Here is a 19,283-nt window from a genome sequence, read left to right on the forward strand (position 1 = left end):
CTTATGATAAAGAAATCCCACAGAGGGAAAAAGCCGAAGCAAATTTATTGAATTTTTATAGGGCTATAAAGATCAAAGACATAAACTCATGTAAACAAATCGAACAAGGCTCCTACTTTTTAGGGTTTAATTTGCTTTGCTCCCTACAGGTTCTTAACAAGAAACTCAGTGGTCAGGCTGGATATATGGTAGGCAATCAATTTGGCTTCAACAGTGCGCGAACAGTTTTTTCAGGATCTCGCAATGGGAGAGCTAAATTTGGCATCATTTTTTTCATTTCCAACGTTGTTTCTGGAAGGATGTAAACGCGAAATTTTATTTCATTTTTTCAAGAATTAGATTGATAAATCATTGCTCCAGAAAGCAGTGGTAAATCTCTAGTTATATGCGGTTCAGAGGCATCGCCTCGAGAATGTTAATGTTATGTTATGTTAAGCTCCCTTAAGATACACGCAATGTGCATTACCTAACCTTCCGTTCTTTGGTGTAAATCATAAAACTTAATTCTTGGAAAAAAGAAAACAATTGTAAAAACAGGAAAAAGGTTACTGCTTACTGTGTGACACTCAAAGTGTATTGTGTAGATCAGTGTTTTGAAACATTATTTTCATCATGATCTCTGTAAGAGACTACATGACTATGACATGATACTTTTCTTCTTTTTTTATCTGCTTCCAAGAACAAATTTACTCATAAGTGACATAATTAAATATTTCCAATTTCGCCTCGTCATATGGCGAGTAATCGCTCTTTCTTACACCAGGCCTAAGAAAATATTGAATCGGCAAACGTTACCTGAATTTTTTCTTGTTAAGAATGGCGGCAATCTCTTGTAATGTTGCTTCTGTCTCCGCGTTGAAACTATTAATGGTGCTTGCCTACAACTTGAAATAATATAGTAAAAAATTCCCGAATGTAAATAGGACACTTTTTCATGTGTAAAAAGGATCCTAAAAGGAATGAATGGAAATAAACTATTCATTTGAGTTCCTGAATCCCTGGAACACCACAGCTGTTCGTTAGCGTGCGAGGGAGAAGTGGAAATTAATCAACATGTCAATCCTATAAGTATTCATTAACCTTCAGGATATAACTGCTGTATGCCCGCTAGGTAGAGCGTTTTGACGTGACGTCATAAAATGCTTGGTATGGTCCAGAGAAAACTGTATCGAGGCATCTTTAAAGAAGTGTCAATTTGTGACTTCGGAGGGAAAAAGAAACTTGACCGAAACTTCGACGCGTGCTGCCACCGGCATTCCACGTAATAGAGTCATTAGGCATCTCTCTTAGACGCATGCGTGGTACTCCCTGAGTAAATATCCAACCTTCGCCCTTGTTTATGACAAAAGAGACAGCTGAAGAGAATGCTCTTATTTATTTTATGCTTTTATTTATTTTGCACATGCATAAACAGAAGTAGATGATAGCTAAATAAACATAAATGGCAGCTAAAAAAAGAAAGATGGTAGCTTAACAGTGCTGTTTGTTATATTTCTAAGCAAGCCACCATATTCAAGAATATCCCAGCGATAACAAACGAAATATAATCGCGTCAAGAAAAAAAAAAAAAGAAAGAAAAGAAAGAAACATAGTCGTGAAAAGGAAAGTTTCCCGGAAAAGATAAGGACCTCGAGGCATAACACTTACACTGAGAATTAGTTTTGTGCGTGCAACTAGCTTGATCCAAAAGAATTAATTAAGAATAAGCTCAATCTTTTGGTTCTCCTTAACAATTCTGTAACGATCTATGATCATGCAAATAACTATTTCTAACTGATTAGCACAAGTAATGCTGATTGTTTCACTTTTAGGTAGCAGAGAAAATAACAAAGAGGAGGTTTGGCTTTGTCAATATTTTTTGCCCTTCAAGTTTAACTTGCTCTGACCCGAGATTCCAGTACGACTTTTCCGATGGATAGTGTGACGGTAAAATTGCTGACCTCCACAGATCATTTCTCCAGTGATAGTCCGAGAACTAATATTATTAAACAATTAGATTATGAGCTCGAGATTTCCATCGCTTGATAGTTGACAAGGGCGTGCAGGTTTTATCTAATGGAAAGAGATGACCATAAAACGTATCAAGGAAGGTTACTTTCGGAAATTTTGTTTTACGATACTTGATCAACACCCTAAGCTATTGTGCCTTGCGGCGTTTTGTTGTTTACATGAGAAGTTTATCTAATTAAGAAGTGGCCGTCATTTCGTTAACAAGGGCACACTGTTACGCTACTCGCTATCTATCACAGAATAGATGGTTAGTAGCTTAGCCAATCAGAGAACGACAAGCGTAATAGAACGCTAGTAGATTTATATTAATATTAGGTATAAGTTACTTCAGGTAATACCAAAAAAATATGGAAAAAAGGCTACTGATAAAAAAATAAATAAATAAAAAAAACTATAAAAAAAAAACAAACAAACTATAATGTCCCTTGTATAAGTACAAAATTTCTGACGTAAATAGAGGGGTGATTGCTGCTCTTTAAGATAAATAGTTTATATAGTTTATATACTACAGTTAAGTCAAAGTTTCGCATTTCGCCTTTATGAAAATGCTGCATTATATTGCTTTCATTCGATTTTATGTGGTATAACTTCTTATCCACAAGATTTCTTCTTTATACATGTTGAGTACTTTCTTACGTACTTTCACACATATGGTGCAGGTTTTATCTAATGGAAAGTGGTGACCATGCATAAAACGTATCAAGGAAGGTTACTTTCGGAAATTTCGTTTTACAGAACTTGATCAACATCCTAAGCTATTGTGCCTTGCGGCGTTTTGTTGTTTACATGAGAAGTTTATCTGATTAACTCATTATTACTATGTTTATTTATTTATTTATTTATTTATTTTTTTAGCTTTCTCTCCTTTTTAAGATAAACTCTAGCCCTCGCCTCGATTAGTTTTGGAACTAGTTGCGGGTGCAAGCAATTCTTGTAATTATATGTAAGACAGGAAAAGAAAAAAAAAAAAATTGAAAAATTTGAATTGCAGCTAAACGTCGTGTGGTAACATCAGTTTTTCCTTCTTTTTCAGCGACCTATTTTAGCTAGGGAACAGAAAGATTAACCTCCTTCACAGGTCTCCCTTCTTGCTACCAAGAAGAAGGACCTCGAGAACGAGGTTATAAAAAGGTTTTTAGTCGGTGCCACAATAGACTAAATGACAGGTCGGTGTCTGACTTAAGTAGTACACATAATAAGAATGACAATTCCTGACTTGAATGTTAATGGTCCATTGGCAACAGTTAATATACCAGTGAAAGCACACCTGTCTGGTGACTTGACCCTCAGCCATCGTGGGATGAGCGCCATTCAACCAGCCTGGCATATCAGTACCACAGCTGTTCTTTGATGGGCAATTAGTTGGCATTCTGGTACCCGCATCTCCTTGGAAACGAAACCAGCCAGGAGCTAGTGAATGAGCATCACACAGCTTAGCATCTGTGGCAGACGTGACCCTTCGCTCTGCGTTGGTCAGTTCTGAGTAGCTTAGGCATTCTAGAAATGGCAGATGTAGGTCATTTGAGGGTTAATCGTTACAAGTTGTGCAAATAACAAGGAAGGTCTTATTTAACTGTGTTCAGACTGAACTTTTTTGTTTTCTGGGCCCAGCAAGGGTTCTGGGATACTTTTCAGGTTCTCACCATGTAACTCTTAATAAAGCTATGTTATTCTCGAACTCAGTAATAATTCGACCAGTTTTAAAAATGGAAACCATAACCGTGACGGTGTTTGGATATCTGATCTTATTTAGCAGAGATTTTTCACGATTTTAATTCTCCATTTTCTCCTTAGTTTTTGTTTCGATTGAGAAGATAGTTTCGAGATAGTGTTTTGACCACATTTCCAAACACCTCGAAGGTCGTCAAATGTATTCCACTACGCGTCCCATTGTCAACTCCTCTCATTTGGTGTTTGGAAATGTGTTCAAACACTGTCCCTCGTGTTTGATATATTTCAAGAAAAAGGTGCACACACTGTGTTGTGGATGTAGGACTCAAATAATGAAACTACTAGGTTTTTTGAATGCTTTACCAACTGGCAAACAACCACCTCCCATCTGTCATTTAATAGCTATTACAACCAAGATTTTATGATTAGTTGCAAACGTATCAAACGTTTAACCCACCTGCTGGCAGAGGGAGGCAACTTGTTTTTCCGTCTCCATAGTAGCCATATTTACAGGCACAAGTGTAAGTTCCCAACGTATTTGAGCAGTCGGCTAAATCTTTGAGACAGTCGTGAACGTCGGTGACACATTCGTCGATATCTGTGATGACTAAAATATGGATGTATCATTCTAAAAGCTACCCATCAAACTATTAAAAATTATTGGACGAGATTGAGCAAAATATCGGGATTTGTCATCGGCAAGCAGAATAATTATTTGACAATGCCGAAGGCCCAGGGCCAAAGTTTGAGGTAAATAATAGATTTGCGATGAATGAAAACTAATGATGAAAAAAAGTATACTAAAACATTCTTCATTCAGTTATAGTGAATTTATCTCCTTTGCATTGTTTCATCATGCCGCAGTGAGCAAGAATTACTTTCTCAGGTAGAATCGAGAATCAAACCATGCAAATTTGCCACTTACAACAACAAAAACAAGAACAACAAAAATTGAAACAGCAAGAAAAACAACAACAACACTCTCTTCCATAAATTCATGTTGCAACGAAAAAAATTATTTTAAAACACATTAAACTGAATCAGATTAGTATAGTTTCACCATCTGTTTCCATGTCACAGTGGGCAAGAATCACTTTCCCAGGTATAATAGAATCAAGCCAATAATTGCCGCTGATCGCTTGTCCTCCTTCACTCGACTTGATTTCTTTGCATGATTCAGCGGGAAGGGCAGGAATTGAGGCAAGAGGAACTAGGAGATAAATTATGTAAAACAGATGTGTAAAAATGAAATAAACTTAATTTTTAAATGGCTGCAGACAATATGATGTTTTCTTAAAACAAGACACCGTATACACTGTATATGTAGCCTGCAGAACAGGCGGATTAGCGGGGCAGAGAGCGAAATGCTAGAGCGAAACGTCAGAGCGAAACGCGACACACGAGTGCGGAGCGCGAGACAAAAAAATCCGCGCTCGAGTATCGCGTCTGGCTCACTGCCCCGCTAATCCGCCTGTTCTGCAGGCTATGTATATGAAGGTATAGGAGACCCAATTCAACCATTCTGCAACAAACTAATTAAGTAACAGCCTTCGAAAGCAATTGCAACCTTGCCGAAGTCAAACCGGGCTCACTTCCTTCTGCTTTTGTCAGTTGTTTGTTTGTTTGTTTGTTTGTTTGTTTGTTTTTTTGTTATCCTGTCAAAGACCCTGGTAACATCTCACCTCTTGCTAACTTGTAACCATAATTCTACTCCAAATAAATGGTAGAATAGCCTTCCAAAAGAAAGCAATTGTAACTCGCAAGAGGTCAGTTTGGGCTTCACTTCGATTCCCTTTTTTTTTTTACAATGTCAGAAACTAATGGCATCTTACCTCTTTTTCTAACTCGTCCATAGTAGAATCTGTCTGAGTCAGGGACATAATCCTCCGGTCTGGCTTCCTTGGTGCGGTTATTCAACTCACACTCGTTTTTGAAAATGACGTAATTGAAGCTTTGGCATTTGACGTCATCATTACAAGCCTGAAGACAGTCAAATGAGATTGATGTCTTCATCGTCTTGTAAACGTGTTGCTTAAGCATCATGCCGTGGATGGAATATTCGCCATCGCATTGCTGTGCGGATATTTCATAGAACACCTGACACAGAACAAGCTGGACTGCAAAGCAGAAACGACGAGTGGACATCATTCCTCAGAGGTCCCTAAAGTGAAATATATGAAAAATAAATGGATAAACAATGAGTACATTGTTTGACGTATCTTAACAGTGCTCTATACAAAATCTGCATCGCAAAATACAAATATGTAGACTGAAAGTAGATGTAACTCTCGTTTTTTAACGCGAAGAGATGTCAGCAGCATCCAATCGAAAGAAGCGCAGTTCCAACCGTTATTAATTTCAAAATTTAAAGTTCATTACTGACATGTTTTCGCACAAAGGGCAAATCTGATGATCGGTTAATGCGTGAAACTCGAGTTACATTTGCTTTCTGTTTTTGTATGAATACATTCACAATAAACAAAGAAAAATAGAAGTGGTTTCACACAATCAAAGGAGTGCTCGATACAAATGATGCTCGATTCGTATCGACACAATATAATTTTTTTTTAGCGGTTTAATTAAGAAATGAAAATCTTTTTTTTTCCTTCTTCGAAGAAAGAGCATTTTTTAATAGGGGGCGAGGTGTGTAGAAAGAATAAACTGCGAGATACGTTTTGGAACGTATTAACTCTTTCTACAAAAAATCCCACAGAAGAAAAAAGTCGACGCAATTTTATTATAATTAGGGTATGAAGATGAAAGTCTTAAACTCATGTAAACAAAGTGAAGGCATTCACATGCCATTCCGTAAACAAACAAAGGACTCGAAAAATAACATTCTTGAAGCGATACATCTGAACCACGTATAAATAGAGATTTACTACTGTTTTTTCTACTTGAAAAATCAGAAATTTCACGTCCTTCGAGAAATAACGGTGTAAATTAAATTTGATTGGCTGCAATATATTCCACCTACTGAAAAAGAGCTACGCCCGAAACGTTTAGATTGCCAGCGAATATTTGACAATTTTAAGAGCCTTTTGAGCCTTATGTCTAATTTATCGGCAGTGTCACGTATCTTATGCGTTTTTTGTTCGTTCCTACTGAATTTGCAGTATATCCAGGCTGACTGCTGAGCACCTTATTAAGACGTTGTAGGGGGCAAGGCAAATTAAACCACAAACTCCTTCAAGTCTCACACAATGTGTATTACATAACCTTTGGTTCTTTGATGAAATCATAAAACTCATAGTTAATTCTTGGAAGAAAAAAGCAAAGCAACGGGAAAACTAAAAAGATATTAGCAGTTCTTGCACTTAAAAATACATGAAGTAGCATACATAATGAACTGTTTTAGCTCTAAACCCAGAAGAATTTCTACCCATTGATAAAAGTATTTCAAACTTTTGAGTAACAAATTACAACTTGCCTGGTAGATTTTCGCACATCTTTTGCACATAAGATAAAAGTACCTGTTCGCTTCCAAATGTAAAGACACTTCAACTCCGATTAATGAAAAAAGGTTTCATTTGTGACCGACGGAGATAAAATTACCGCAAACTGCCGAAAGGTTTATTGCTTATTGTAGGACAATTAAAGCGTATTGAGCAGATCAGCATTTCGAAGCATATTTTCATCATGATCTCTGTTAGAGACTACTGACTATGAAAAATGATGCTTTTCTTCCTTTACTTTCTGCTTCCAAGAACAAATTTATCCAAAAGTGACATGAATACTGATTTCCAGTTTTTCCTTGCCATATGGCGACCACTTTCAATTTTTTCAGTATTACACCAGTAAAATATTGAATCGGCAAACGTTACCTGAACTTTTTCTTGTTATGAATGAAGGCAATCTCTTGTAACGTTGTTTCTTTCTCCGTGTTGAAACTGTTAATGGTTCTTGCCTTAAAATTACAATGAAATAGTAAAAAATTTCCGAATTACAAATAGGACAGTGTTTTAGGTAGAGAAAAGGATTCTAGAGAAAATGAATGGCAATTAATTATTTATTCGAGTTCCTGCATCCATGGGACACTACAGCTGTTGTTTAGCGTCCCGGTGAAAAGTGGAATTTAATCAATACGCCATGTATTCATTGACCTCTAGAATATAGCTACTGTATTTAAGAAATAAAGAACGAAAAAAAAAATGTACCGTGTCCCTATTGATTTATAGAAACACGACTGGAAGTTTGGGGGGAACGATAAATAGTGCGGGAACATGAGCCGACAGGCGAGTGTTTCCACAGCTTTTTCGAGTTCTCCCAAACTTTCACTAGTGTTTCTATTTAACAATTAGATTATTCGCTCTCGATTTCTGTGGCGTGATAGTTGCGCTCTCGTCAACTATCACGCATAGAAATCGAGAGAGAATAATCTAATAATTTTAGTATAAATCTACTAGTCGTTCAGAACTTTAATCTAAATCCTCTCCAAAGACCCTTCGTAAACGCAAAAAAGTGGCTCCCAGCGCACGCTGCTACGCTACTCACTATCTACAACAGAATTAATAGTGAGTTGCGTAGCCAATCAGAGAACGGCATTCGTGATAGAACGCCAGTATATTTATACTAAAACTCGATAGAAAAACGAAGAACAAAACAAACACGTAATCAGAGCATAGAAATGGTCTGCCTCTAGATGTCATTAGAGAACTCAAGCCTATTTACCAAAGGTTGAATGAAGACAGTTTTCTGAGGAAATGGTTGGAATGCAAGACCCAAACCAGTATGAATCACTAAATGGTATGGTCTGGGAGCATGTACCTAAAGTTATGTTTGTTGGCTCAGAGGCTTTACAGCTGGGGCCTTATGATGTTCTATCCCACTTTAACATTGGGTCCCAAGCAGCTATTAAAGTGTCTGAAACACTTGGAATCACTCCGGCGGTGAATTCTGCTTAATGGCATGTCAAGAAGCTAATACGATTTAAGTGGCAAAAGCAAACTACAAATTCGAAGAAAAGAATAAGACAAGGAGAAGATTACTGAGAGGTAAAAGAAATAAAAAAGTGATAAAGCACTGGAAAAAGAGGGTGAAACTTATATATTTCTGGATTGTGAACCCCAAAAGATTCTTGATAAGAAATCAGGTCACTGATAATAGGTGTTTCTATGGGACCTTTACTTCTTAAAATATCCTTTTTATAAAAACACCACTTTTTCAAATTGGGGCCTGATAACTCGGTTACCTTTTCCACAACATGTATATCAATATCAGTTTGAGATGATCTCTCCAAGGGTGCAAAGAGAATTTTGATATAGCAAACACAAGATATTTTAAAAGTTTTGAGTGGAAGACCATAGAGACAAAATTTTAAGCCAATCAGTGCGCTTATTTTCTTTGGGCTATTCTCTAAAGGGCGTTTTCACTCACGTGGCAGCACACATGCAAATTTATTTGAACAAAGGGAAATGTCTACATAAGAAAAGGGTTCAATCAGTCCCACAGGATTGGTTTGGTACACCAACACGACCACCATTAATTCGTTGTTTTGGAACACCAATGTGGTTGCCGTGACGTCAAGTGAGAACGCTGTATATACTCGCTATCGGAGCGGAAGGTGCACTATTAATTATATAATTTTTTTTTGAATTGACAAAAATGAGTACGCACGTAGGTAAAAGGCAATGATAACGTTTCATCCCGGCAGTAATGGGCGATCGTGGGTGACATAGTTTGAAAGCCGAACGGAGTTCCTGGTAATGATGACGTGTACAGGACACTTGCTATTTGTTAATGTCTACAAAGAATCTGTGGCTGGTGGTTGACGTGCCGCTGTTGAGGAATTTCAGTAACGTTGCGAACACAAGAGCACCTGGGCTGTTGACTTGTGGAGTTTATAGAAAATTAACGTTTTAAGTTCTTTCTTGGCATTTTTGCAGCATAATTGCCTGTAAAATAGTAAGTAAATGATTTGAATCCAGGAGTATCAGTAGTTCGTCTTGTGTGATCGTCCGAGAGGGTAGTTCTGAAATGTCATCTTCAGAGTTGAGTGATAAGTGTTTTTCAGTCGATCTGATGTTATAAGTCTGGTCCGTTGAAAGTGATTTGTCAGTTTAGTCATGATGGTATTGCTTGAAAGACTCGTGTTAAGTTTGTCAGCAGTCATTGTTCGGTGTGCCAGCTTTTCATAGTCATTGAAAATAGTTTGGTAGGTTAAGCATTGAGCAGAGTCCCAGTCAATTGATGATGGCTCGTCGGTTGATGATGTGCATGTGATTGTCAGCATCACCCTTATTTTCCCGTTGCTCGTTTGTGTTCAGTCAGTCTCGTGTTAAGGTTTCTGCCAGTCTCCCCGATGTAGGAAGCCTGGCAGACGGAGCATTCGGTTTTGCAAACTACTCCCTGTCTCGTTGGGTTCGTCCTTTTCTTTAACGTTAACAAGTATACTAAGCGTCGTAACTTTGTTTGTAAGTTTGTGGGCTACACGGACGTTCAAGCGGGCTGTAGGATCCATGAGATGGTCTCAAAAGTACCCTTAATGTTAGGTATAGTTACTATATAATTGCATGTGTTTTCTTGAAGAAAAGGCATAGAGGGAAAGCCGTAAAAAGTCAAAATAGTTTTAGGTAATCTTACAGGATTGAGAGGCTCAATCCAAAGCTATGATTTGTCAGACACATTTCACAACCAAGATTTTGCAGCCCATCGAGTTGAGAACCGAGCGAAGATATCAATCGAAACTCCTTTGTGAGCTCGAGGTTTATATGTTTAACCTTTATATAAATGCTTCCGAGGTAAACTATGGTATCTAATAATTTCAGATAAGAAGGCCAAGGGAGCAAACTCTTGTTATATAGTAAATGGTTTGAACCCAGGAGTGTCCGGTAGATCGTCTTGTTTGATCGTGCGGGTGAGGGTAGTCACCAACAACAGTTCCTTTCAGAACTTAACCCTCACCGCGCTTATCACACAAGACGGTAAACTTTTGTTATGTTGCTAGCGCGATCACTGCCCCTTCTTCTCAGATCTTGCCTTTTCAGTCTATATTCTAAACCGGCAAATAGGAGATGTTGTTTCCACGTCTTGTTAAATTAGGAAATAATCACTTTAATGTCTTGAAAAAATTGCTGAAATGAACGTACTTTAATTGTGTTCCGCTCGTGCGTCCAGCAGCAGTGTTTCTAGACCTCAAGCCTGCATTATTTTCTTGAAGATCATGAAGCACTATTTTCTATTTGGTAAACAAGTTAAGAGAAACTGTAAAACTGTTTCAAGAATCAGTTGATTGGCAGGCACAGATTTGTTTGTATGACTAGGCATGCAGGAAAGACAAAAATGAAATGCAAACAGAATTATGCAATGCCCGAGCTACTTTTAATTAAGTTGAAAACAATAAACACAAAAACAACAACAACAATAACAACAACAGCCGCACGATCAGTGTACAACGGTTGCTTTGTCACCGCAAACCGTGCCCACAATTACCAGAATAATTGCCAGCTCTTTATAACTTGAAGCTACTTTTTTGGAAGTTTGTTGTAAACGTCGGGTAACAGCTCTCGCAAGGTTTAATTTATATGAGTGTCTTGGAATAAGGTCGGTTCTGAATCTACTTTTGACGTGGCTAGTATCTTCCTGCTTAGAAGAACTAATAGAAGTGTTGAATGGTGAAGCATTTTCGATTTTAAAATTAAAAACAAGTGCGAGAATTGGAGAGTACTCGTCTACAGCTGTTACGTCATGATAAGAAGACAGTTGCCAAGCAACTTCTATTCTGGGCAACGTGCGTGCTTAGCTCAGAATTGCCAGTTGAAGCAGCTTGAAGTTTATATCATCGCACAAACAGCTCAATCCTCATACAAGGCCACCAGGAATGGGTAACAGGATAGAGTCGAACATATCTTGCTTGAGTTAAAACATTTAGTGAATGCTATTCGACTGTTTCCAAATCCACATTTCCTTGAAAGACCTAAAAATATAGGTTAAAGAATTGCATCAGCTAGAACACAGACGTCACCAGGTACGAACAAATCAGCAATGTCTGGATCATTTCTAACTCATTCGTTTGCACGAGAAATGTTGCAGAGGTTATTCAAATATGGATCTCACAAAAGGTTCATGCATGTGTCAATCTTGACGATTAATAATGGTGATAGGACTGAGTGGAGTCCAATTCGGTCTGTAATCATACGACTGATTTATTAATCACGAGTACGATTACAGACTGAATTGGACGACACAATGTCCTGTTACCAATTAATCATAACAATTATAATTTCCCACAAAAGTAAAAGTTTCATTTGATAAAGAACTTTTCATTGTCATTTTAAATATCATAATTATAAAATATGGAAAACAGTCACCAGAGACTAAACCTCCACAATTTTACAAAGTCAGTCTCAGTCAGTGGTTACTATAGTGATTGTAATCAATGTTGTGATTGGTGGATTTAGTGGAGAGGATCTAAAATGATTGGCTCATGTAACTGTCCGATTACAGGTGTCCGATTACAGCTAACTGTCCGATTACACTGTCCGATTACAACTTTGCAGATTAATTAGAGCAAAATACAGCAGTTTATGCACCAATCACATTTGAGGAAATTGTAATTGTTATGATTAGTTTTATCATTTACATAGTCACGACGTTTTATTATACCATGTCCATTTGAGCTGTTTCTCCTATAATTTTAGCCCAAAATAGCAGTTTTTGGCCAAAGTTGGTCAAATAGCAGTTTTAGCCCACAGGCTAACTTGGCCGGGATAGGACTAGCATTTCAGGTTGCCGCACTTTGTAACGGAGTATCGAAACGCCCCTTATCTTCTTCGGTGTTCGGTAAGCTCGACTCTAAAGAATTGAGTGAAATGTCGATTATCGTGCTTTATCCAACTACACCCACTAGAATACAAAAACGATTAACAAATATTTAAAGTTTTTTACTTTGATGGCTCGTCAAAAGTGAAATGTTGAGCGACACTTCGCACTGCAGGTCTAATAAGAAATTGTATTTACCTTATCCACATTATTGACCTCATATGCATTCCAGATAACGCCATCGATAGAAAAGTAAACCTTGTAGCTCGTCACATATGCTCCGTTTTTCTTGCCTTGTGTTGCCACTGCGCAGATTACGCGCACTGTTCCCAAATCGACTTGGATGAAGTCGTTTCTGTTGTTCGTAGTCGACGGGCACCATCCATATTTTCCATGAAGCCTTCCCTTATATGGGTACTATTGGAGAAAGACTGTGCTCGAGGTTATATTGCTGTCAGTTATTTTGCTGACATCGGATACTCCTATTGGTCTGCAGGCTTACATGGTAGAAAACGCAAGGCAATGATTTTAAGACAATTAAATTATGAGCTTGGAATTTCTTTGAAATTCAGAATTCTACTAATATTATTTTAATACTTATTATCTATTGGTAATTCTGCTAATAGTATAATCTTGCAACGCTGCAATCTGATTGGCTCCGCTACTAGTATACTATCAGCCATTAACTACAGTGCAGCGGCTGAAGGTCGTCTACAAAATGGCGGCGTCTTCTTGTATCTCCGATGTCTCGAGGAACATTTAGAAATATTACTGGATACTTCAATGCCCGAGAACACTTGTGAAAGGAAACTGACTGTTAATTATGCGGCTTTCTCGAACAATGAACAATTTTGAGGCTTTAAGTAATATATCAAACACGAAAAGCCGTGTTTGACCACATTTTAAGACACCGAGAAGAGAGTTGAAAATACGATGAGCGGAGTGTTTTTGACGAACTTCTAGCTGTTTGAAAATGTGGTCAAACACTGTCTGGAGTGTTTATATCACCCCGACCCCGCTCTTCGCAACGTTCTCCCCCTGGTTCGTCGTAGACAGGTTCGTCTGTAGTTAAACAGATTTAAGCAAGAAAGAATGAAAAAAAAAACTTTATTTGAATACTTAAACACAAAACACAAAACAAAACAAGAACACACAAAATCGAAGCTGATCAAAACAGAATAAAAAACTCAGCAACAACCAAAAACAAAAAACCACAAAATTGAAGCAAAAGCAATAAAATAAAATCAATAACAACAACATTCGCTTCCATAATTTTGTATAAACTGGATCAAATTAGTAGTTTTACCTTCTGTTTCCATGTCGCAGTGAGCAAGAACAGCTTTTCCAGGTATAATAGAATGAAACCAATATTTGCCACTGACCGCTTGTCCTCCTTCACTCATCTTGATTTCCTTGCATGATTTAGCGGGAAGCTCAGGAATGGAACCAAGGGAAACTGACATAAAAAACAAAGCGCTTGCGTTTATCATAACCAAGAGAATATGATCATAATCTCTTGTTATAACTGAAAACTGATAATTAGCGTGTCACTTGATAGCTGTTTCTGCAAATGCGATTTTTCTTTGTCCTCCAATATCCATACCATATTTGGATTGAACACCTATATGAGAATCTCTGCATTCGCATCATTAGTGTGCGTAAGTGCTACGTAAACATCAGCAATGGAATTTGAGTCCTATGTATTAAATTTCTTTTAAATTATTTTGAAAGCCAATATCTTCATAAACATTTCACCTAAAGAGCTAAAAATTGCATCGATTATTGAGTTTCGCAAGCTTTTTAATTCTTTCAGTCAATTGCATCTAGCACAAGGTCTTCTCTACCCTAAGTCTAATGAGACAAGATGTCATCAGTGACTTCAGTAGCGATCGCCCCGAACGTCTTCCGGACTGTACCTCTTTTCTTGGTTTTCCTGTAATAGTATCTGTCGGAACTAGGAACAAAATCTTCAGGTCTGGCTTCCTTGGTACGGTTGCTCAATTCACAAATCTCTTGGGAAATGACGTAATTTAAGCTTTGGCATCTGACGTCAACATTACAGGCCTGAAGGCAGTTAAAGGGGAATGGCGTCTTTGTTATCTTAAAGATGTGTCGCTTAAGCATCATGCCGGAGATGGAATATTCGCCTTCACACTTCTGAGAAACCACTCTGCTTAAACTCTGGCACAGTATAAGCACGGTAGCGGTGCGAACAAGTCGTGTAGAGGCCATGTCCTTCACCAGTGGCGTCTACAATAGTTTTCCTCATATTGAAATAACGATATTGAAAAAAAAAAAATAATAATAAAGACAATCAGGGTTACGGATTAATCTTCAGGTCTGTAGTCAACATAACAGGGACGGATACAATGAGGATAACGATTCTCCTTCCCATAAGTCGAAATGACTAATGTCACACTTAGTAAATAAATGTCACGACGGTTCAAATTCGCGAAGTTGTCAATTTGCTCACTGTACGTTGATTGCGAGTTGTGGCTAAGCAGGAACTGTTTTTTTTTTTTAAATTTATAATGAAGAAATAAATGTTTCGTTTAAGATCAGTCACTATCGTTGGGATTATCTTGTATTTATTATCTTAATCCAAACAAATACGCTTGACTACTAAATAATGCATTAAATTCAGTTTTAATCTCAAATTTTCGTGGGAAGTTATAACATACCTGATCTAGATGTAAGACAGTTTCAAGTTAAGGTGTGAGTTGAACAATTTTTTTGCGTTTGTGATTCACAAAAGGATGCCAAAATCTTATAAGTACAGCTTCACAAAATAGCAACAATAAAAAGACCTTCAGGGAGGGAACCACACTTAAGTCAAAGATGATTTTCACGAGGGGCTCTTGACCGACTTAAACGCATCCGTCTTTAAGTGTTACTTATGACAAAAGACAAAAGAGTTTTTCAGATAATTTCCTGCCATCCAGTCCATCATACTCAAGCAAACCTCAGTTAATACAAGAAACCTTCTTGCCGCTTCCTTTTCCACTTTTACTAAATTACTCAAGCAGCAAGTACTTCACTAAAAATGACGCCTTTTTCTTCGCAAGGAAAAAAAATACTGTCAGAAATTCTCCCCGTTCAATCGACTGCAACGTCCCTAAATGGTGAGGCAGAGACTGTGAATATTTCTGGCAACAGATCATAAGAAGATACTTATAAGTTCGCCGAGAGAAATAAATTGTAGAGGACTTACCTTTAAAATAGCAATTATTGTTGGCTTCAGAGTTTTCCACCTTTCTTTGGTTAAAGTTGCCTCCTAATTATTGGAAAATTACTTTTGAGATTTTACGAAATCGGCGCGATCCTCTGCACAAACATAATTTAAAAGATCTTGTGCTCTGTGTAAATAACTGGCTGTCTTGACATCTGTGATTTCATCACAGCGAATTGCATCTTGTTCCTGGAATGGCCGTTACGGACATCACACAAATGAAAAAGGAAAAATAATTATCGAAACTGTTAGAATTGCGCTCTATCTATTATTTAAAAACCCATTCACGTTGCGAAAAAAACAAAAATCCGCTTTCCTGCTGATTTCGATTTTTTTTTTGTCGTTAATTGTTTCCTCAGTTGTCGCCCAGTTCCGTGAATTTGCCAAATAATCTGTTCTAGAAAACCAACGTGATATATCATTCTTGTAATGCAAAGACGTCTGTCGTCAGCTAACGGTGCTACTGCTAAAGAACAACGTCAGCAAAAAGAAAAATAAACAAAGGAAAAGAAAACCAAAAGCAAACAAAAAACAAAACAAAAACAAACAAGCAGGCGTTAAAGACAGTCCTTGCTCGAAAACTATTGACGAATTTTACATTTTCTTCCCCTGTTTATAACGCAGTAATTGTTGTAGGATTATTTCAGACCGAGCCCACAGTTAAGCTTATGTCATATACTGTCACCTCATGCCAATATTCATTTGATTTCTCGCTTTAATTTTTTAAATGCTTTGAATCTATTTCCCGCTGAAAAAGTACTTGAAGCAAATTCTGTTACTTTCCAGGCGGTTTAATTATTGATTACATACAAAAAGTTGAAAATGATTTGCACTATGCCTTTCTGCGAGTTCATATCACACATTCATCATATTCTAAGATCAAGACCTAGATGATCGTTTCTTGAGTATACGGATTGCACTAGAAAAACCTGGAATAACATCGGCCTGGCGTTTTCCAAGTGTATGTCAACTTTTATATAAAACTTTTGTTTACAACGCTCGGAAATCATCGTTACTTGAGAAGTGCGCGACATCGATTTTGTCAATAAAAAGCTGCTGGTCAGCCAATTTGAAGATGGCTGGCTCAGATGGCCCCTTAAACTGGCTATGTTGAGTGCCAGGGATTTGGTCGCCAAGGGAACAGAAAATGTTCTGGGGAAGATTTCCGGAGAAAACAATAACTGTTAAATCACCGAGTTGCGAACCTTTCAACTTTAAATTAGGAGGAGGAAATTTTGAAAAAAAAAAAAAATGGGAATACCTATGCTTTGGGAGGTTGCTTTGTCCTCGCTGTTCAAATTTTCGAAAAATGTTTCCCAGAGTCTGCATGGCAAATCGATTGAAAAGGCTGTTTCATTTACATTTTTGCTCTATTGCATTGTAAAGCATCATTTTATCAGTTTTTCATTCGAGTAAGTAACATCAACGTTTATCAACTGAATCATTTTCTGTTTGCTTCCTTTAGCTAGTTTAGTTAAGGTGAAGGTGACGATAGTAATAATTAATTATTCTCATGAAGTTTTACTGTAGATTTGATTGCTTTTCGATGACATGCAGTATATCTTTGTACAAGACTGTTGTTTCTGCAATTAAATTTCGTGTGATAAAAGTTTGGTTTTAACCAGTGCATAAAGAGGTTGGAAACAGCTCTTTAAAGTCCTCTTTAACCCTAAAACACAATTTATGTGTCATATTTCGAGCAACACATTTTGTAAACGAAACTAGTTAAATATAACTAAAGAAGCACGGCCGAGAGTAAAACAAAATACTGCCGATAACCAGCTGTTTTGAGTTATCTTTTGTTGAAATTTTTAGTCGGCCTCCTTGGATGGTGGAGCACCATCGTGAATGATGAAAATGCTTCGGCATTAGTTTTAAGGAGCGGTATATCCCTGCGCACTAGGCGCCAGTCTTCGTGTAGGACAGGAGTCACATGTTAAGGAAAACACAATGCGTAGATGTTATGCGATGAAAGTTATGGCAATTGGATTGAATTACTGAGTGTATTGATCTCTGGAACAGTTCTTCATTGACGGTTATAAATGATTTGACGAGCGAATGAGATGTACGAGAACAAAACTACACTCGAACCTCCGGTTGGACCACCTCTCCTCAGCGACCAATTTTCCAAAATACCAAAAGTTTCCAAGTCAAATGACTATATTTGGAACCTCTTGTAAGCGACCACCTCACGTAAGCGACCGCGACCACTTTTAGAGTTAAACGTTTGAAATTTTCTTTGTTTTTAACCTCTCGTAAGCGACCATTTGACAGATAATAGATTGGAAATTGCATAATAAGGCGCTGTAACATAAGGTCATTGCTGAGCAGTACAAGAGACGGAAATTTCTGAATGGGAAGTTCCGAAATTTTTCACGAAATTAACTTTTCACATGAATAAAACATTTAAAAACACGGCGCAAGTCGCTGCAGTTACCATGTGCTAATGATGCAAAATTTTGACCCAATATGGTCTAAGCTCTCGTAAGCGGCCACCTCCCTTAGACGACCACCTAGGCTTGACATTTTGGGTGGTCGCTTACGGGAGGTTCGACTGTATTCTAAGTTCATGTGTGTGGGACGAGGGGTGATGAGGTTTCGAGTAATGGACGATAATTGTTGACTGCTAAGAAAGGACAGAAAAGCATCAGACATACAAGCCGTACACCCTCGCACATGTCTTCTTTACGCCGTTATTGCGATCACGGCAGTTGATTAAATCCTCACCAAACCATACTTGAAATTCTTTATTAGCTGTCACAGCTAAAGGCGAAGATAAATTGTCAAATACAAGTTCTGAGGAGTCGATTGTCGCCCATGGCAGGTGGTAATACGATTGCGCACAGCCTGTTTCACCTTGTAAGTACTCTGATTTAGGCAGAAGACGTGTTTTGTTGGAATAAGTTATGTGTGTCCCCATGGTGTAAACACGTTTTAATCTACAGCCCCAGTTGGACTTAGAACTTGACGAGTCTTTATAACAGCTCACGCTGCCATTAAGGTATGTTAATTTGAAAGTTACGATTCGTCCTGGAACAAGAATCTTGAAGGCGCCATAAGAATCATCTTTGGAGCCAAAGCAAACTTCCGGTGGTGCCATGGAAATCCAGTTTACTGAAAACAAACAAACAAACAAACAAAATACCACTAAAGTTAGCTTACGTGGAATCTTCAAATAGTTCTAAAATTAAGTTTTTAAAAGAGACGGTTGTTTAGCTTGATTTCTTTCTTAGCACTACGTTTGCTTCTACGAAATCGTACGCCTAATGCTCTTCGACTAATCAAAAATGAGTTCCTTACAGCAGCGTTTATAGCGATGCATGCCTTACGTTTGTCAAAACTATTGGTGTTTGTTACGGGTTACGAGACAAAAAAATAATGGAGAGAACTTTTCGCTAAATTCCCAATGCGTATCGCATTCATGACAGTTTTATTTTAATCCTCGGGCGTACAACGGGGTGGGGCACTGAAGCATAGATTCTCTCCCTCCCATCAAGGGTTTCTTCAGAATTCGGAAAATAGGATTTACTCTGTGATATGCAGAAGCGTTCAGCGGCGGTTCATTCATCTCAGCTCCGATATTTTGACGTGTCATCTGTAACATCATTTGCAA

At 37.8% G+C, this 19,283-nt stretch overlaps 2 protein-coding genes across 2 annotated transcripts; both read right to left on the reverse strand.

Moving 5' to 3' along the window:
- Positions 1-3,058: 3,058 nt before the first annotated feature.
- LOC145494097 (uromodulin-like) lies at positions 3,059-5,894 on the reverse strand. Its single transcript, XM_081473567.1, has 4 exons — positions 5,514-5,894; positions 4,742-4,891; positions 4,139-4,279; positions 3,059-3,537 (listed from the first exon to the last, which is right to left on the reverse strand). The coding sequence occupies exons 1-4, from the start codon at positions 5,827-5,829 to the stop codon at positions 3,146-3,148; spliced, it is 999 nt and encodes a 332-aa protein (XP_081329693.1). The 5' UTR covers positions 5,830-5,894; the 3' UTR covers positions 3,059-3,145.
- Positions 5,895-13,685: 7,791 nt separating this feature from the next.
- Positions 13,686-14,684, reverse strand: LOC145494098 (uncharacterized). The gene is made up of 2 exons (XM_081473569.1): positions 14,358-14,684; positions 13,686-13,897 (listed from the first exon to the last, which is right to left on the reverse strand). The coding sequence occupies exons 1-2, from the start codon at positions 14,671-14,673 to the stop codon at positions 13,686-13,688; spliced, it is 528 nt and encodes a 175-aa protein (XP_081329695.1). The 5' UTR covers positions 14,674-14,684.
- Between the last annotated feature and the right edge of the window lie 4,599 nt (positions 14,685-19,283).

Source organism: Orbicella franksi, chromosome 8 (genome assembly GCF_964199315.1).
Source record: "Orbicella franksi chromosome 8, jaOrbFran1.1, whole genome shotgun sequence".
NCBI lineage: Eukaryota > Metazoa > Cnidaria > Anthozoa > Scleractinia > Merulinidae > Orbicella > Orbicella franksi.

Excerpts from the sequence above, each read along its gene's own strand:
- LOC145494097 (XM_081473567.1), bottom strand. The coding sequence starts at position 5,829 with ATGATGTCCACTCGTCGTTTCTGCTTTGCAGTCCAGCTTGTTCTGTGT. Across the intron at positions 4,892-5,513 it reads TGGACGAGTTAGAAAAAGAG|TTCCTCTTGCCTCAATTCCT; the intron begins GTAAGATGCCAT and ends TTTATCTCCTAG. Across the intron at positions 4,280-4,741 it reads CTGTGACATGGAAACAGATG|ATATCGACGAATGTGTCACC; the intron begins GTGAAACTATAC and ends TAGTCATCACAG.
- LOC145494098 (XM_081473569.1), bottom strand. The coding sequence starts at position 14,673 with ATGGCCTCTACACGACTTGTTCGCACCGCTACCGTGCTTATACTGTGC. Across the intron at positions 13,898-14,357 it reads CAGGAAAACCAAGAAAAGAG|TTTCCCTTGGTTCCATTCCT; the intron begins GTACAGTCCGGA and ends TTTTTATGTCAG.